Genomic DNA, 19646 nt, shown 5'->3' with positions numbered 1-19646 from the left:
ACATATGAGATAAACTCATACTTCAACCACAGTAGGCGATTGTCATCGCTCCTAAATATAGAAGCTTTGTGGCCGCTTCCATTGAATGAGGTGTCATGGATGTCTAACCATTTCTTCATGGACGTCATGAAAACGGTTGAACTTGCTCCTTTGAAATCTCTGGCAGCTCCCGTGGAATTTTGCTGAAGGTGCTCTACGGCTGCAGACACTTGAGGGGCGAAAACTTGAACTGCTTGCAGCTTATTTATTTTTTTTTCAAATTGGAAGGATAGACATGTATCGTCGTCGAATTTCAGGCCAGCTTCACAGTCTTGTGTTTTTGAGGCTCGTATAATTTCTGCACAAACGTACCACTAATCACTCCTGTGCCGTCTGTAAGTTCATGTTCGAGGAACTGGTTTCTAACGTTTTTGAGCACGTGGCATGGGTCAAACTCAGAAAGATAACGCGGTTGGTGTCGTGTGCATGACGTACAACTGTGTTGAGGTTGCCGTTACCCATGGTCTCAAACATCGTCACGTTTGCTGAATAATTGTCCGTGACCACGGGAATGATAAAGCCACATGATTCCACAGCAGCAATGACTTCCTTCGTTCATGCAAAGAGGCCTCTACCGCTCAGTTGCTTTGTGAAGTAATACGAGCATGGAATCTTGTACTGACTAGTGGTACCATGTAGCACAAAGCAGAGGACTCTGTTCGCAAGGGCTTCTTTCGCTGTATTCGCCATGCTACTCCCTGGCTTGTCCTTGAGACCAAAGACTGCATCAGCCTTCTTATCATAGCTGCACTTTTGTTTTATGCTAGCTTCATCTAATAATATTGAGGCCATATGTTGTTTGCTGCTGAGTAGCGAGGCCTCGTGGACCGGACGGTACTTCATAGCTTTGCCCATACCCGATGATGTTGGGCTTGGACCTATATACCTCTGAAGAGTGCACTTTGCTGGCAGTGTCAAAATCCCCAGAGTGCGAGCGTGATTGTCGCTTTCCGGGGACAGAAAGCGCCATATCACACACTCCTTAACAACTTCTGGGTACGCTGAATGCTTGTATCCGTAAGATTCTATTTGATGCAAAAAAAAAAAACACGGCCTTTTTCTCTCCTTTCTGTTCATCTGTTGTGATTTTTTTAACGCACGCGTGGTGCTTGCTTTCGCGATAATATGCGGACGCCTTTTCTCTTCTCTCAACAACTGCTGCACCTTCTCACATTTCGAACGATGATACGACACTTCGGAGCGTAATCTTCCTCTCATAGCCAGGTATCGACCGGCGCGATGAGCATTGCTGTTCATTGTTTGCGTACAAACACTTACTGCTTCTTGTTCAGTGAAAGCATCTTGTGAAGTCGCAACATCGAGCTCCTGTTCGTTGGTCTCCGCTTTTCGCTTCCTTGATGTTTGGCGTAGGGGCGAAGCTCGTGAAGCAGGATCTTTGCGGGGCTTCTTTGCACTTGGTCTCATGTGAGAAGGATAGTCCTCGAAGAGAGTGGGCGCAGAGTCGGGAAGAAGTTTTCTGATGCGGCACGCAGGCACATAGTCTACACCGCGGAGGTGTCTGCTGCATACGACAGCCAATGTAGACATGTCGTTGATGATGAGGTTCTCTCTCGCAATATTCTTTTGCCATTTAGCGCACAGTTAAGCATTGGTTGGGAATTGGTGAAAAGAAACACCGGTTGTTTTACCCGAACAGGACTTGCAATACGAAACAAAACAATACACCATCACACATCTAATACATATTCATACGTACTGCTCGCACTGAAGGTTGTACGACCGTCTTTCCGGGTCAAACAATCACTGCAGACTGAACACTGAGAAAGCTCTGAACAAAATGCAGCCGCAGTGGGCAAAAACCAGAATAAAGCAAGTCTCACTAGAGGGATACATAAATCGGCAACAACCTGTTAGTAGAGCCATAAGTGAATTAAAAAGAAAAGCTGTTTATTTGCCTAAAAGTTGGGATGTCAGTTTCTCTTCCTAAACACGTTCTTCCACGAACTCGAAGTATAGCGCAGAAATTATTTGCACTAGAGATTTTAATCCGAAAGCAAGCGTCTTGCGAACATAAGCAGCTGCATTCTTCACATTATTCATGAATGTGGCTTGCAGTACGATGGAGCGCAAAAGAGCTCAGGGTTTCCGGAAATAATGTTAACAGGCTGTGGTAACACCTTGACACTGCACGCCACTGCTCCAAGGCATGCCATTCGAAGGGCTTATTCAGCAGCAAAAGTCCACTTTTTTACTAATATTTTTAACCGTTAGAGATACAAGCCACGTACGTGTTTGAAAGAACTGCCAAGCAGCAGACTGCAGCTTTTGGCTCTGAAAACCACTACAGATGTATTTGTAAAAATAAATAAATAGAAAATAGCAAGCAAAGGGATGGTGTGCTCGTCATTTCTGTAAGCGACCTCACTTAATTGCGGCCTCGTTGTCCAACCAGAGCAAGTGCCAACGGTGTTTGTTGCTCATCGCTTGCAGAACAGGCGCAGTGTTGTTTATCTCTCTCTCTCTCTCTCTCTCTCTGATCGTCGCCAATGCTTTATGCTTCATGCATTGATGCCTCGTTAGCCAATTTTCCGTATTTTTACTGAGCTTCAGCTTGTATAATCGACGAGCACATGCACACCTAAATTATGCGTGGAGCTGTCTGATAACATTCGTTTTTTTAAAGAGATATGACTCCTCTACCCTCTCTTCATCATCGTCGAGAACCCTTATTCCACGGTTTCACATGACTCCCTTGTGCCGTGTGCGCGGCGTAGAAGATTCAATGGCAGGGCGACTGTGGCCTTACCGCCGACGGGTGGCGAAACATACTCGGAAACTTTCCCCCTGTATTCGCAACAATTGAAAATGTCATAAGGAAAGAAATGCGCGCAGGTGCAGTCTAGCCCGGCCGTGCACTGCCTGCACTAGTTCTGAAAAGTGTCACAGTGGTGGCGCGCAGCACCGGTTAAGCATAGAGTTACTGTATATGATACCTTTAGGCACCCAAAGGTAGCACATAGACCTTTTCAAAAAACGCCTCCTTGGGCGCCGCCATTGTCCTCTTTGGGCTGTGCAAATTGGCGTCTCCCCTCAATATACATTGACAAGGCGGCGCCCTTATCGTTCGTACTCCCGCGCGCAGCCCATCATGGTGGTGTTTTTTTCCTTCTGTGAAAAGGTGAATACTGTAACTATAGTTCAGCAAGCAGCGCAGGTGCAGCCGCAACACTACAGCGTGGTGGATGTTGCAAAAACTAAGATGCAAGTGCAGGCAGACTTAGTCGAATAGCCAACGCGGCGTGTATCGATGGTGTTGTTTACCAAAACTATGCCATGATGGCTGTCTTCATGCCGTACAAAAAAAAAAAACTGCTCGACAGCGTCGTTCTGTACAGTAACATAGGAGGTGTTGACGGGATTTGTGTTTTAGGGAGGGTTTGTGTTTGTGTTTAGGGGCATAATGGAGCTAGGCACAGCTCCCGCGCCTGTGCAAGCAGTGTAGGAGAGGGTAGGTGATGTGCTTCGTCGTTCGCTTTCTCGTCTCTGCGCTCCACCCTCCCGTATGGTCACTCGTACGTATATATAAATGAAGTAAAGCGGGCACTTCACTCTGGATCGTTCGCTGGCTGATGAATGTGTAAAGAAGTGGTTACGGTACAAATCCTCGTCTCGTTAATAACTTACGCCATTAAAATTACTACACCGTTTTTTTCCGCTCCAATAAATACATTCGCATTTACTCACAATTCCCTTCGGGGAGGTGGGGGCAATTTTAAGATGCGAAACAGCTCTTTGATTAGCCTGTGTAACGTTGTCTCACAGTCCGCACCACTCCCCTCGCCGCAGGTGTTGGAGCGGTTCAAAGTGCCCCACGCCGTTAGCAGTGCGTGATGACGTCTCTCTCCCTCGCCTGCCGCGCGCTCGCCACGTGTCAGCTCTCGCTCGCTTCACCATCTCCACCGCTCACGACGCTCGAGCACACTCCTCACGTGGGAATCATCCCACCCGCATCACCTCTCTCCATCTGTCGGCGAGAAAAGGCCACGAGGTGGGCGCGCAGCGCGCACCCCTCGAGAATCTTAGGGAGCCTCCATGTGCACGCAACTCCGTGTTTTAGGGTAGGGACAACTTCGATCATGGTTGCTTACAAGTAGCTATAATGGCCGCCATACTTGACGGGCCACCATGTTGGTTCTGAGTGGTCACTCATTTACATTGAAAGCAGCGTAGGTTTCAACGAGAAGGGGGTGTTTATTTATATAGCAAATTCTGAAAGCTGAAGAGTTGTTTTGTGAAGTTAGCCGCCGTTATGTAAAACAGAAAAAGCGTATTCGTGACTTGAGTTTGTATAAAATACCTTTAAAACAGTTCGTTTTTTTTTTGACCTGGTATACCCACCACAGTGGCGGAGTGAGGATATTTAGGGAGCCTATATTTTCGGTGGGGGGGGGGGCGGGGCGGGGGAGGGGAAGGACATCAATATCACTGTAAATGGACTTCAATGTCTGAGCAGCATTCCTGATGTAAATTCACCTTATGACTGCAGACACCTCAAATGCCTTCTAATGCAAGGCTCGAGACTGTGCTGTATTAAATGATGGTACACAACGATAGAGAAGGCAGATCAAACCTTTCTTGGTGACCTTGAGCGTCACCTTCTTTCTTAACCTTTTGTTTCTTTTGCATTGTTGTCCGTTGTTTTCTACAATTACGTTTTGATGTATCCACTCCTGCTTGGGCCAGCACATTGGCCTGCAGTATTGTAAAATAAAATAAATAAATAAATAAACAGCTGTTTAGCTCGGGATGTTCTCTGCGAACCGCATAACTCCGCTAGTGTGTGTCCCATATCGTAAATATTGCTTTTGCCGTAATATAATTTCCTGAAGCAAGTTTAGCTCCTGCGAAAGAATATGTACAATGGACTTTTTAAAAACCTCACAAGCTGTAAGAATTGCCAGAAAATAGTAGGACACTCAATCAAATTACACCAACCCTCTCCCTCCCCCCGCAAGCCTGTATACACCATTTTCCTAACGCGCTCAAGCGCCGCCATCTTGAACTGATAACATTGCAGTTAAGTATTCGTATATACTAAACAAACAGTGCTACGGTGAACTCACATGCGCGAAATCGCTTTGTCAGTACATTCAACGTTTCATAACCATGATCATTCGATATTGTGGCAAAAAATATACAAAACAAACGCTTATCAGTCCAAGCTGACAGCGCCCAGGAGTCGAAAAGAAAACCATCATATTAGGCTAGAAGAAAGGCTAGAAGAAAAGCAAAGGGGAGAAACCAGAGACAGAGCAAGTACTCCAGGTCAAGTTTTATTGCAAACAATATACAAACAGCACCTGGCCTTAATTTCTTCAAACCATCCGGCCTTCTTTGCTGGAAGCTTGTGTGCTCGCAGTGAGCCTACAATAAAGCAATAAGGCGAAAAGTTATACAAGGCACCGGCCACGTATACACGGATTTCATACAAATTTTCTCTAAACGCACTAAATAAAAACTGAGTTCACGATATCGAATCATCTTTGTGGCTGGTTATGAAACAAAAGGTCGACAAAAATAACGACGCAGCACCAATCTCCCATAGGGCATATCTGAGTTATGGGCCAATAGCCGACTTGATTAGTTCATATAGGCACCCGGCAATGCAGTTTAAGAGATCTGATGGTAGCACTTGAACACACAGCCTAGCGAGTAGGCACAGCAAAACCGAGTCTTCCTATGCGTATCCTAGCGATTAGACGCAGCAAAACCGATGGATGATGGATGGTAAAACTTTATTTCGTCAGAAAGCAACTGCGGATGATTCCGTGTTAGATGGCCATCAATCCAAGCTTGGCGGCGACCTGTGTGGCCCACTCCACGACCCTCAACTGGACGACTGGGTCTGAGCTGGTCAACACGGCCTCCCAGTGCTCAAGAGAGGGATCACGCATAATATCCACAGGCGGCGGCACTATGATACATTCCCAAAGTATGTGATGATATGTTGCCACAGCCTGACACCATTTGCATTGCGGCTTAATCTCCTACGGGTACATTTTGTTCAACACGTAAGGGTTGGGAAAAGATCGCGTCTGCAGTTTTCTCCTGGCACATTCCTGCGCCTTAGTCAACGGCTTGTGTGGGGGCGGATAAAACCTCCGCTCTAGTTTATAATGATTCGTTATGTCATGAAAGGACACCAGCCCATCTCTTGTGGACCTTCCCGGAACTGGCGGCTCACCTACCCGGCTGACGAAACCTCGAACATTCAGGTGAGCCGCCTCGTTCCCAGGGTTCCCAGAGGGTGCTGGTACCCAGACAATTTCTATTTCTCTAATTTCTCGTCCCGTGGCCCCATGCAGAAATCGTGCGGTGGTCGCCGATATTCTACCCCTCGCCAGATTTCGGATGGCTGTCTTTGAATAACTGAGAATCAAATCTGGCTGCGAATTAGTTATAGCTAGCGCTATTGCCGCTTCCTCTGCAGTTTCCGAGGAGCGGGTTTTGACCGATCCAGAGGCGACCAAGCGTCCCCGCCTGTCCACCACCACAATCACAAAAGCGTCTTTGTCCTTATATTCCGCAACATCTGTATAGACTGCCGCTTTGTACTCGCCGTACTCAACGTGTAAAGCTCTGGCTCCCGCCTGCCTGCGCTGCGTAAGGTGAATCGGATGCATATTTTTGGGCAAAGGTTTTATGTACAGGGCCTTATGTAACTCTCGCCGCACCTGAATTTTAGTGTTCCCAGTGGGAGCCTCTGCTCCAATGCCGATCCTTTCCAATATGATCCTTCCCGCTTTGGTTGTCGATAGCCTAGCGTGCTGCATCACCAGATGCGCCCCCGCAGCAAAACCGAACTTGCCCGTGCATATCATTTTCTTTTTTAGCTGTGAGCAACAACGTCACGGCTGGTTACGTAATCGCCCAAGAAGCGTTCTTTGAAAACATGCCAAAAAGGGCACTGGCACTTCAGCGTGTCACTGTGTTCAGCGAGCGTTCCATTTTCATAGTATCCCTGGCGGTCGCTACCAACAGTGCTGAGGTGGCCCAAAGAGCTTCGTCGCGTCCTCTGGTCCATTGTCGGGGGCCTATAGTGCACAATTCAGGACCAACAGATAGACGCACAGATGGACACGAAAAGTAAATCTGTCGCATTCTATAATAATAAAGCGAAATAATTTTGCTATTGTTGAGCGAGTTTCGGTGTGGTTCTGCATGTCATTGAAGGGAAGAAGGAATGCCCCATGGTGAGCCACACAAAAATTTAGTTGTGTTTCAACTGTGCAAGACTACAAGAACCTACAGGGAACGCGTTCCTCGGCTCGTCTGTTTACCTCTCGAAATGCCCTTCCTCAGCGACCGAGGTGAACATGCAGGAACGCGAACATCTGCTAGGAAAGGAAGACTCATTGAACGCGAGCGTCTGTTGGTAGTTTACGGGCCTGGCGTTTCCACGCGACTAATGCGGCGACGGCTTCTGAAACCAATGAACCGATAATGAATGCATACATGACCACACGTTTGGCTAGTAATATCATTCGATTGGTGAACTGCGATTCAGAAGTCGGCAGAAGTTAACCAGCCTTCGCTGGCATAACCCAGCGTAACCGAACGAAGCCTGATCAATTTTTCTTACAGTGCAAGTTGTCATGTTTATTTTGCTCAAACTGCTTTTCACCGCATGAGTACGTCAGCGATTTCACAAAATATGCAGCGATATACTAAATCCACTCGCAACACAACGGGTACTCACCTCACAAACACTGAAAGTAGTAGTCGGCTTCACTTGTGTAGTCCAGCGTTTCTGTCGGCTGTCGGGAAGTGTAACAGTTTCCAGATGGTTTGGCATAGCGGCACGCAGCACCCTGGTATTTACACTCCAAAGTTCTTGTAGGTGCGCTTAGCGCGAGGATGGTGTCAAAGTGGAAGCTAGGTCCACGGTGAAGTCAAACGCAGCTCATACTGCACTCCCACGCCAACATGCAGCTGGTGCAGTGTGGCGGAGCAGAAACACCTGGCCTTGAGAATGAACGTGGCGCTTGTTGCCATGGAAACCGGGACTGAGAACATTGTGTTTTAGAGGGTGGCGGCAAGGGGTGTGTCAAAGGTTGACGCCACCCTAAAACACGGAGAGAGAGAGCGAGAAACGTTTTATTCAATCATAGAGGAATGTCAGGTGGGGCTCTAAGTCCAGAGCTCCAACAGCTGCTGCTGCGTCCCGCGCCCACCGAGCCAGTGCCCGCTGGCCACTCGGGCTTTCATTACGCAGCATGGCCCCCACTCTTGTAGGGTAAGAAAAGGAGAGGAGTTGGCAGAGCGCCTCGTAGGTGGACGCTGACATTCGTGTGTTACGTGAATAACGTCGGTACCGCTGCACAGCCAGGGCATTTGTCACATAGAGTTTCCCAAAATTTACCAGAGGGCACTCTGGCACTGCGATCGTTCAGCGACCATGTGAATGATAGGTAGTACACACATTTGCCTAGTCTTCGTACTTGCGGGCGGCGAATCGTATTTGCGGCTTCGTTTATTGCTGGTTATGGTTTTGTTTTGAAAGAAATAATGAACCCTTTTGAACTTAGTGACTTGATTGGAAATGGTAAGCCTAAAGGAATAAGGTTGTGAAGCGCAAATGGTGAACATTTGCTAATTTATGTTTTCGTGAAAAAACAGCTCCAAGCCACACCCTCCCTCTTGAGGGGAATCGGCTCCTCAGGACAATTTGTAAATAAAGTTCATTGACTGACTGACTGACTGCATCCTCTCGTGTGAGCGTGTGGTGTGGTGGAGTGTACCGAATGCGTTCTCGTCTATAGTAGTCGAGAGTGTCTCGATATCCTAGAAGTTCCGTGTTAGTGCCCTCCTCATCTGGGTTGGACAGCTCTTCATCCGGTTCGCGGTGAGTGCTAGGGTAGCTGCATGTGCGCAGTCATGACCGGGGAGATAGGCGTGCCCAGAGGTCCAGACAAGTCGGAACTTGTGTGGCGTGTGGAGTGCAGTGTTCAAAATTTGGTGTGTGTTCTGTGAGACAATACCCCGTGTGAAGGGACGTTAGGTATCCATTGAATATGTAAAGATTAGAATAACATCTGTATGAGGAAAGTTTATGACAGCATGGGAAATCGCCAGAGCAATGGCACACTCTTCGCCCTCAGATATGTTCTTTGTAGGTACGCTGAATGAGGCTACTAGATCGTGATCGTTGTTCACCACTGTTCCAACTGTAAAACTGTGGGAGTGGTGTTTAGTGGCGTCACAGTATAAGAGAGCGTTTGGAGGAGATTGATTGATGAGGCGCGTGAGGTTTTTTTTACCCTTGCCCACTGGCGCTGTCAGGGTGCATACTGCGTGAAAGTGGCGCGACTGTAATTCTTGCTCGGAGGTCACTGCGTAGCTGTTTCCCTGGTGTGTTGTATCCAAATCTATTCGGAGGGTACCCTAGCCTGACGAATAGCCGCTCTGACAGCCTGACGAGTAGCCGCACGTTAGACCACCTGCTCGTGCGTATGCTTGAACTGTATTTATAGCGTCTTGGAGCGCATATAGTATTTGTTCACCTGAGCCTTTGGTCACCCATATAGTGACGTCGTCCGCGTATAAAGCATGTTGCAAACTTAGAATGGTGGCCAGTAGAGGCGGTAATTTACCCATGGTGATCTTGAAAAGTGTCGGGGAGAACACCGATCCTTGTGGCGTGCCTTTACCCGCGAGCTTGATGATGTCACTGTGAAGAGAGCCTAATAGTGTGGTTGCCGTCCTGTTTGTTATGAATGCTTTCACATAGTCGTAAACTCGTCGTCCGCTACGTGTCGACGCGAGATTTTTCAGTATCAGGTCATGCTAGGCGTTGTCAAACGCACCACAGATGTCCAAGGCAAGCAGAGCTATAGTTTGCGTAGAACTGAGCCTGTCCATTACTTTCTCTTTTAGTTAGAAAAGTACGCCTGGTACCCAAACAGTGTGTCTGGAGACGCGCGCACATTAAGGCTCCCTAGAAAATCTCGCGGCGCCGACAATGCGTGCCACGCGATGGGATGCCGTTACGGCATGCTTCCCACTATAGTATACGCGTACCTTTCCCGGCTGTCACCGGCGTTGCGAGAGTTAACGAAGCCGATCGCGTTTGCGAACGGCGACGTCAACACCGACGTGGCGCGAGTCAGTGAAGCCGAACGCAAGTGTCGGTGGTGGAAGACCTGCAACACCGACGGGGTGCAAGTCAAGAATACCGGTAGCGTTCGAGAACACGGACGGCGTGCACGCGGGTGACGCCAACGAAACGCGAGCGGAGAAACCGAGCGAAGGCGTCTTCAACACGTCGTCCCGCCTCCCGTGTCTTTGCGTTTCAAACAAACGTTTACTCGAGCAAACGATTCACCGAGTCTCGCTTCAAACTGTTCTTCCAGCACCCGCGTCGACGCCTGTTTCAACCGGGTCAATGCCGTGTGCACAGCAGTTGCTCCCATTAGGGTTCTCTTCAGGAAGATGGTCCATAGTTTTGTGCTTCATGTTTTTCTCTTTCAAAGCTACGCCGTTGAAACTTCTGAGCACGTGCTCGGCAGCACGGCCGCGAACCGACAAACGACCTCGTTGACAGCGCTCCTTCCAATGGTGCCCGAGCTTGCGTGTAACGCAGAGAACGGTGTAACTGATGGAGCAGCTAACGAGTTTCTTGTGGTGAACGGTTAGCTTAGCGGCGCTGTGATTCTTCAGAAGCAGTGCCATCTCCGGCAGAAAAATGGAACTGAGAAATATACGTTGCACGTTTTCCGTTCTCTCCGCTACGCTGCTGCTCGCTTCTGTGTACTTGCAGCGCCTCGCAACGTACCACAACTGGTAAGTGTTCTGTGATACCACTTAAAAAAGATCACCGAGCTGGACAGGCACTTGGAAAAGGGGACGTAATCAAAGAAGAAACGTTTGTTATTCACGATTACAGTGTGAAGCAGACGACAACGACACCCGAGTTAATGCGAAATACATTTCCGAAGCCCGCCACATTGCCGTATGTATACGACGGTATACGTTGATGTAAGCGTAATTCTGTAATACGTATATATACACTGCAAAGTGAAGCCACGCACTCGATCGATGTTTCACATTGTCGGCAATGAAAAACATGATATTTTAATGTGTGTGCTGGCAGTAGCAGACACGTGCTGTTTCTACCCACAAACCACGCACTTTTAGGGCTAGATAACGTTTTTTAAACAACTGAGAAATTACCGGCGAAACTGTCTGGGAGTGGTGTGATCGCAGCATGAGGACACAAATGATGTATCTGTCATGCGAACCCAGTCTTTACGCTGGATGTTACCTTGAGGGTCTAAAGAAGCCTGAGAGAGTGTGTGACCCGTATGTCGCCGCAAGGGGTGACATTGCAGAAAGGTTTGGTATGTACTATAAAACAAATCACTGTTTCCGCATGCGTGCAGAAAAGAGGGGTGCATTGGCGATGGAGCAAGAAAGAGAAACAACCGACGTTGCCTTGGTCGAATGCTTTCATGACAATGGTTCTGGTCAGAGATGCTGCGGGCCTCGACGAAAGTGGGCTTCTTGAACCAGGTGTAAAGAAACCAAGTGCTGGCCAAGAAGCGCTCTTTTTTCATGAAACGAAGACTTGCGTGAACCCAAGTCCGTATTAATTGAACCGGCCAATAACTGAAAAATTGTAGTTTTTCTGAATGTTTTGCACCCAGTGATGCCAAAAGCAGAATTTCTACCAATCAGATCTCATGAAATGCGTATTACATTCAAGTCCTAAGCTTTTTTATTTATATCACTATGTTTATAAGGTCTGCCTGTAAATCAGATGCCTAGACACAAGCATCAATAAATATTACCATATTTCACTGAAGTAACAACTGGGATGTCTTCCATGGTGCGATCCCCGGCTCTTCGTTCAGCAAGTGAGGGTCAGGGGGCATAAGGTCTGTATGCTTGGGACATGATAACCAAGAATCATTGTGAAGGAATGCAGGACGAGTGTGTTGTGAAGCATTCATAATCAATCAAATTCTATTTCCCTCTGGGTTGGATGGTCCTTTTCTAGTCGGCTTCTACTGTCTTCAACATGACTTGTCGCCCATAAACACGTTCCATGCCATGCGAGTGCACCTGGAAGAACTTGGCATCATGACACTAGATCAACCGCCATTATGAGCAGTATAAATATCATTGGAAACGTTTAGGCCACCATGAAATCCATTCTGTTGAAGAAGCAGCTCTTCTGGGCGAGTTGATGGATCGGGGTGCGCCGCTGAAGAATAAGGCCCCGAAAGCTGACCCTGACCTTGTTCCAGCACCATATAGAGCTCCGTGAGCGCCGTTTTTTGCAGGTGGCTACTATCTGCCGGAGGTTTAAAATGCGAAGCAGCTCTTTGACTAGCCTGTGTAACGCTGTCCGTCCGTGTCTCCACGCTAACGCACCGCACCGTGTTCCACTTGGCGCAGATGTTAGGGTGGTGCCAAATAGGTCACGCCTTCCCTCGCAGTGCGTGGTGACGTCACTTTTTCCCTCACCTGCCGCGTAACGCCTCTCTCTCGCTTCACCCATTCCACCACTCGCAATGTTCGAACTCACATCTAGTGAACACTATTTCGGCTAGTTTATGTGCGATAGAACGGACGCCGGAAAGCGAAGCTCCACCGCCCACCGAAACTTGCGCCGAAACGATTTGGCCTAACCCGGCCGTCACCGGCATTGCGAGGGTTAGCAGAGCCGATCGCGTTCGCGAATAGCGACTTCGCGCCTGCAGCAACAACGAGGCGCAAGTCAAGGAAGCCGAACGCGAGTGTCGGCAGTGGAAGAGCAACGACACCGACGAGGTGCGAATGAGGCACGCCGATCGCGTTCGAGTATGTAGACGGCACGTGGGTAATACCGACGAGAGGCGAGCCAAGAAAACCCAGCGGAAGCGCTGACAGCGGATGGCCAATGCCGGCGAATTCTCGGCGCCACTGTCGTGGACAACGTTATCGGCAACGTCTCGAAAGCGCCGCGCACCCTCCGCCAAAGCGCCCGCCCGCAAGCGCCGGGCTCCGCCAGCCGATCCGGAGGCGACCTGGAAGAGCGATCCAAAACCCCTCGAAGAAGCACCTGCTCCGAGTGCATTGCCGTGTGCATCGGTGACGTCGCGATCCTCGCATTGTACCTCGCTGCTAACCTGCCAAAGGTACAGGTTCAGCGCTGTCTGGAGGAGACGCTGATTGCGACGAGGCGTGTCGTGGGAGGCTTCAATGTTGACGTCAGCGGAGGAGAATGAATGGCTCGTCGGTTACATGCGTGACGTGCACTCGCTGAAGTTGGCGAAACGGAAACTACCCAACTGCGATGGGAGAACGTTCATCGATCTGGTCTTTGTGAACTTCGACGTGGAATGTCTGCAGGAACATCTCACCAAGTACTTCACCGACCACGATGTCGTGTTAGTCAAGGCAAAACGTGCGCCAGCTCCATTGCAGCGCTTGTGTTCACTCTGAAGAAACAAGAAGACCTGTAGGTCAGCCATCTGTTTAAAAGAATCTCCCAGCGCACACCACAGCACCCGCTTTAGCGCCGTTCAACCCGCACGCAATGCTGCTGTTTCGCATCCCATCAAGATTCCCTTTATGAAGATGTGACTTTTCCCATCATATTCAGTGCTCATGCGGAGCACAAAGGGAAACGTTCTCTAGATTCGTTTTCAAGAAACAGCCAAATAAACCGTTATTTGCTACGGCAAAAATGCGCCTTCACCGAAACTTCTTCGCTCAGTGACCAGAGTAGAGTGCAAAAAGTGGACATTTTCTAGATCAATTGAAGGGTCCGCTGATACATCGATAATATTGGTGAAAGTGAACATAACAAAATAAATCGCACTAAAGAAAAGGCAAACGAACAAAAATATCAGTGAGCAGTGGGCGAGATTTCGTGGCGTATCGTGATTTCTTGGAGCAATTATCTGTTAAAGTTAAACAGAAAGGGAATTCGCCTAGGACGCTGGAGGACACTTTTAGTTGGCGGCGAACAACACGCACGCGCAAATCTATTGGTCATTTATGAGATGTGCTGCGTTGTACAGCGTTGTTTACTTAGAGATTACAAATTTATTATCTGTTGAAGGAAACAGCGTATGAGACGGTGGTCGCAGTTTATGGTGTTTTGTGCGCTTGTGCGTCGTCTCGATCGTTACTTCGCGAGAATATTAAAAGCTACCATATCAGTGCTCGCTTGATATTGTTGAAAATTGCAATGACGTTCAATAGCGGAGAAAGGCGTCTGGAGGCTTTCACATGATTGCAGTGCATGAGCAAGCGAACCTTTGATTTACTTGTGAAATTGTTCGTCTATAACTTTGTGCTTGTAGGTTTCGCATTATGAAGTACGATTTTCTACCCGACGAAGAAATGATCTTTTCTCAAAAAATCATCCCTTTGAAAGAAATGTTGTCCTGCTTTTGTGTTTTCAACGTTTTTCTGTATATAATTTTTTTTCGTCTTATATCACATTTGAATTGCCAGTCAGCACTTGTCTGTGTCACTTTTTTGTGTCCCCGTGTAGAATATTGTGATACTTTAATAATGCTCGTCCGTTGCGAACGAACGTATGCCTGACGGCTCTCCTCCTTTCTGGGTCGGTATTTACATCTTTTTGCAATTTTCCAAGAATTAGGCCTTTACATTTTCGTTCTATAAGTAGCTTTTAAACAATCATTTCAATTATTTGTTTTATAAACAATCGCTTCTGCGTGCGAACAAAAGTGACGGGATTCGTTATTGACAAAGCAATCCTCACACTTGGCCTTTACGGGAATAGTCAGTGCTTGAGAATGGAGTGCTGCAATTATGAAATTTGTGGCACAAAACTAGCTAAACTGATAATCTGTGCATTGAACAAGGATCTCTGCCATTTAATGATTGGGAATAAATTTACAGTAAAAATACCAATGACAACAACAAAAATTGGTGATTGTTTTTCAGCGGTGCTTGGAAGAAAGATTCTTTACATAAGAATGCATAATTAGCTTTTAAAGATTCAAGTTTATTGCACAGGCCACCAATAAAGAAATGACCACAGAAAAATTTATTGGAAAATATTTATTTGTCTTGACTGTTCACGCCACACAAGAGTGCGGACAATCAAGTTGTGAGTGAAACGATTTTTGCAACGCTTGTACAAACAAAGTTTCATGCAAAGTTCACCAGGCTCCTTAGATGCCACGTCCTCTCTTTGAGCTTTTGTTGCTGCCCTCCTCCGGTGTTTTTTTCTTTCGCCAGTGGATGGGTTTTCTTCACACGCTGCTGGTCCATCGTGTAGCAGGATAGTGTAGTGCGGCCGCCAGGTTTGACGCCTGCGTTTCTCAAAATATTTGCTACACTTTTGTTACCACCATTGAAGTAGCACACAGCATTGCATAGTCAGGATGGGCAGGTTTACATATACGTCTTTAGAAACACGTTGCCAAATCATGCCGTTGAAACTCTCGTTGGCGTTTCTCATCCAGGTACTTCTTCATGAAATCATCCGCAAAGGTCAGCATGCACAGGTTTCACTTTGTTAAGTACCTCATTCGAAAGGCCTCCCTTGTGCTTGTACGATCCTCTGCCTACTGCAATCTGTCGGTTGAAACCATACCAACTCTCAGGGCGAAGATGACACATAGGATGCCTCTAATTTGTTGAGCTGCAAAGAAACAGGCTTGCTGATGTGGCTTGCATCGTTGTCCGCAAGTCTGCCACATTCACTATAATAGAAATAGACACCGCACACTGACCAGAGGTAGCTGCGTTGCTCAAAGTCTTTTACGTTCGCCGTTAGGGGCATGCAGAAAATAGACGCGTGTGCGCGTCCCCCATGTATCCTGGCCAGAATCCACCGACAGTTGCAGTTCGCGAGACGCGCGCGTCACGTTCCAGTTTATCGACGCCTTCTTAAAGGGCCACTGACCAGGCCCCATACTGAATTTTAGTTAGACAGTGGAACTTGTTCGGTGACCGATGAGGAACGCTTTGCCACAAAAATTTCTCGAATCAGTTCATTACGAGCGGAGAAATTAGGTTTTTTGAAGCGGCGCGAAACGAGGGTGAAAGGAGGCGATATCGAAACTCTTGCCGCTCCTCCGCGTAGCCTTCGCAAGCCAAATCTCTTCCCCGCACTCCCCGACATACGACCAACAAGTGACGTGCGCATGACATGCCCGAACAAGCCCAGCTCCCGTGCCCACGAGTGGCGTTGCTTTGTTCACCAGCGTTATTTTGTGGTCTTTTGTCTGTTTCTGTGGGATTGTTCGGAACATTGGTGACAGGTCCCCAATGCCCAGAGTGGATTCGCTCCGAATATTGGGAATGTATATCGAGTCCGACGGCGCTAACGGAGCTGCACTCAGACAGGTCACTACCAAGACGGAAAGTGCTCTCAGCCTCATCCGGAGGATCACCAACAGACACCGGAGTATCAAGGAAGACAGTCTCATCCGCATCATACATGCGTTTGTGCTCTGCCACCTTTCGTACTCGGCGGCCATGTATAATTGGCATGTTGCAGAGAGAAGTAAGCTCAATTCCCTCATAAGAAAGGTCTTCAAGCTCGCGCTCGGCTTGTCTGTAAGCACTCGCACTGAAAACCTTTTCAAGCTCGGTGTTCACAATACACTCGAAGAGATAATCGAGGCGCAAGAGCGATCACAGCTGCTCAGGCTTTCCGGAACCAAATCGGGCCGCAAGATACTCGATGATTTGGGCCTCAACTCTATTGACCAGTGCCCCGATTCCATGCAGATTCCCAGAAACACCGGGTCTCAACTGCACATCGCACCCATTCCCCGCAATATGCACCCAGCGCACAACGTCGGACGACGTAGGGCCAGGGGTAGAGCTCTGCTCGAGCACGTCTGTAGCAACACCACTGATGCAAGCTTTGTGGATGCTGCGCCATATGTCCAACAAGATGCATTCGCTGTTTCCATCGTCGACTCAAATTCCAGGCTCACTTGCTCCGCCACAGTACGCGCATCGAAGCCCGTGATAGCTGAACAGGTTGCAATCGCGCTGGCTATGCTAGATAGTCGCAGAGAGTCAATATACAGCGACTCCAAGGCGGCTATCAAAGCCTACGAAACCGGGATCGTGGCCCCTCAGGCCCTCCACACTCTCCAAAGCGTCAAGAGTATCACGCCCCATTCTCTAACTTGGTTTCCCGCTCACCTAGGGTCGATTAAGGGCTCTACCTCTAACCCGAACGAGGGCGCACGAGGCCGCGCGAGGACTCACTGACCGCGCTGCCTCCACAGTCCCTCTGCCTCGCTGGGAACCCTTACTTACGTTCAACGAAATAACAAAGCACTTCTATCTGTCAAAAAGGGCATTCCCTCTCCCACACCCGGCCTTGTGCAGGGCGCAGGCAGTCACCCTAAGACTATTACAAGCCAGTGCGTATCCTAACCCTGCGGTTCTTCATGCCATCTACCCTGAACGGTATCCAAGTGCGGATTGCCCCACTTGTGGACTGTTAGCCACAATTAATCATGTGTTGTGGGAATGTGAAGCCATCGGACCCGCCTTCAGCGAGGACAGGTGGGCTGCGCTCTTACGCAGCCCCGAACTTAAGGATCAAACCCTGGCTGTCCAGAGTGCCCGTGAACGGGCCGCCAAGCTCGGCTTGACGGTCCCAACGTAAGATTAGCCGGGTGGCGCGGGGTCTCCCCTGCGTCTTCTCAGGACAAAAATAAAGTTTTAATCAATCAATCAATCAATCAATCAATCAATCAATTGTTTGGAAACGCTGGATTAGACGCGATAGAGTATATGAGCACAATGAGTGCGCGAACGCGTAGGAGCGTTCCACGGCAGTCGTCTGCTCAATCGCTGACCGTGGGGAACCGAACGCATGCGAAACGCTGGCACATTAGTCCCGCATCTCGTAGCATTTCACGGGAAAAAATGTAAAAAAAACGCACACAAGTTTTATTGCGTCTCATTATTTATTTCAAGTTTTATTCATCTCTTAAACCAACAAATACATAAACTACGCATATTGTGTTAAATAATTTTTGCCTTGTCACGTGATATACTGTTGAAAACGTCAGAGCATATTCGTCTACGTAGATGACCAACGTCACTGCATTGCCGTGTACGTTGGACCACTCCTACGCCTACGTCATGCCCTCATTCTCTACGCATGCGCCGGCAGAGGAAATGAGGAGCAGCTTTCATCTTGTAATTTGACCCATCTCCGCGGCGCGTAGCGTTGCAAATTTTGGCAGACGTGATCATGAACGCCTCGTCTACGCAATGCGCTTGTCAGCTCAAGATTGTGAAATCTGGTGAGTGGCCCTTTAAGGTTGATTTTAGGGGCGAAGCTTAATACAACACAACCGTTTGTCCCTCGTAGCCGTTGTAGTGTGTAACAAGTATAACATTTTGACTTTCAAGGTGGTGCCAGTGAGAGATTTTTTCTGTGCGTTGTTGAACAATAAAAAAATAGTGCTCTATGTACATGCCAATGGCTGCTAATGGGGAATGAGAGACAGGAGCATTTGGCTTTTAGTTAACGCGCACGCTGGCATCCCCATTAGCAGCCATTGGCATGTACAATGAGCACTATCTGACAAGAAAGGGTTGCTGCGTTATACTCGCTGGGGTGTAACCTCCTTAATTTTAAAAAGGTTTAGCGAGCGTCGAGCTACAGTGCCATGAATACAATGAACTAGTATATACCATGAACTCGACGTGATTAAAGGTGGGAAGTAGATACGAAGCGCAAGCCGTAAGAAAGTAAAATCCGAATTCTCCTGTCTCTCATTTCCCATTAGCAGCCATTGGCATGTACATTGAGCACTATTTGACAGTAAAGGTTGTTACGTTATACTCGCTGGGCGTAACCTCCTTGGTTTTCGAAAGGTTTAGCGAGCGTTCGGCCGCAGTGGCATGAATACAGTGAACTAGTATATACCATGAACTCGAGGTGGTTAAAGGTGGGAAGTAGACCCGAAGCGCAAGTCGTAAGAAAGTGTGCGTGTGCCACCTCTCGTTTCGTCCTTGGAATGTCCGCTGGATGGCGGTGCTTCTATATGGGGAATATATGATGAAAAGATGCGAGATGGTGGTACTTGGAGTGTTGAATAGATGAACGAACGGACACACAGAAAGATGCATGGATAGACGCATGAACGGACACAGGGGCAGATGCACGAACAGACGCACGCACGGACGGGCGGATGGACGCACGGATGGTCACACAGACGGACGCATGGACGGACGGAAGCAAGAACGAATGGACCGAAAATGCTTCGTCCCACTCTCCATCATTCACTCCGTGGATATGCTGCCAATTTTTTTTTTTTTTATCCACTAGGCTATGTATTCTGGGGCTGCAGTCTGACTGGAAAACTTAACTGAGCGGTTCTACAGCCTGTTGATTAGGACATCGCGCGCTCAAAGTGAACAGAGACGATTGTAGTGCCATGCGTCCTCCACGGATATTTAAATCAACGTTTGAAAATAAAAAAAGCCTTACAAATTATCTCTAAATAAGTTTATACTTATCAAACTAAAATATAGCAGGAAAATTACAACTTTTGTCACTGATATTGAATAACTTACCAGGTTTTATTACCACCCAATATTTTTGGTTTCACAACCGTTCGCCACGTGTTGGTTAA

At 48.0% G+C, this 19646-nt stretch overlaps 1 protein-coding gene across 5 annotated transcripts in view; it reads right to left on the bottom strand.

The window, feature by feature from the left end:
* Window positions 1-19646, bottom strand: part of LOC119184566 (monocarboxylate transporter 12) — a 249508-nt gene that overhangs the window by 112290 nt on the left and 117572 nt on the right. Inside the window, exon 6 of one of the 5 annotated variants that reach the window (XM_075888707.1) lies at window positions 5318-5424. The exons of 3 other annotated variants lie outside the window; for them this stretch is intronic. In XM_075888707.1, coding sequence (XP_075744822.1) covers window positions 5327-5424 — 98 coding nt within the window. In that variant the 3' untranslated portion in view covers window positions 5318-5326. Of the gene's footprint in view, window positions 1-5317; window positions 5425-14767; window positions 15671-19646 lie in introns of those variants that run through there. One more of the 5 variants, XM_075888708.1, reaches the window with a different exon arrangement.

Source organism: Rhipicephalus microplus, chromosome 3, assembly GCF_043290135.1.
Source record: "Rhipicephalus microplus isolate Deutch F79 chromosome 3, USDA_Rmic, whole genome shotgun sequence".
Classification (NCBI taxonomy): domain Eukaryota; kingdom Metazoa; phylum Arthropoda; class Arachnida; order Ixodida; family Ixodidae; genus Rhipicephalus; species Rhipicephalus microplus.
This window is presented reverse-complemented; position numbering and strand designations above follow the sequence as displayed.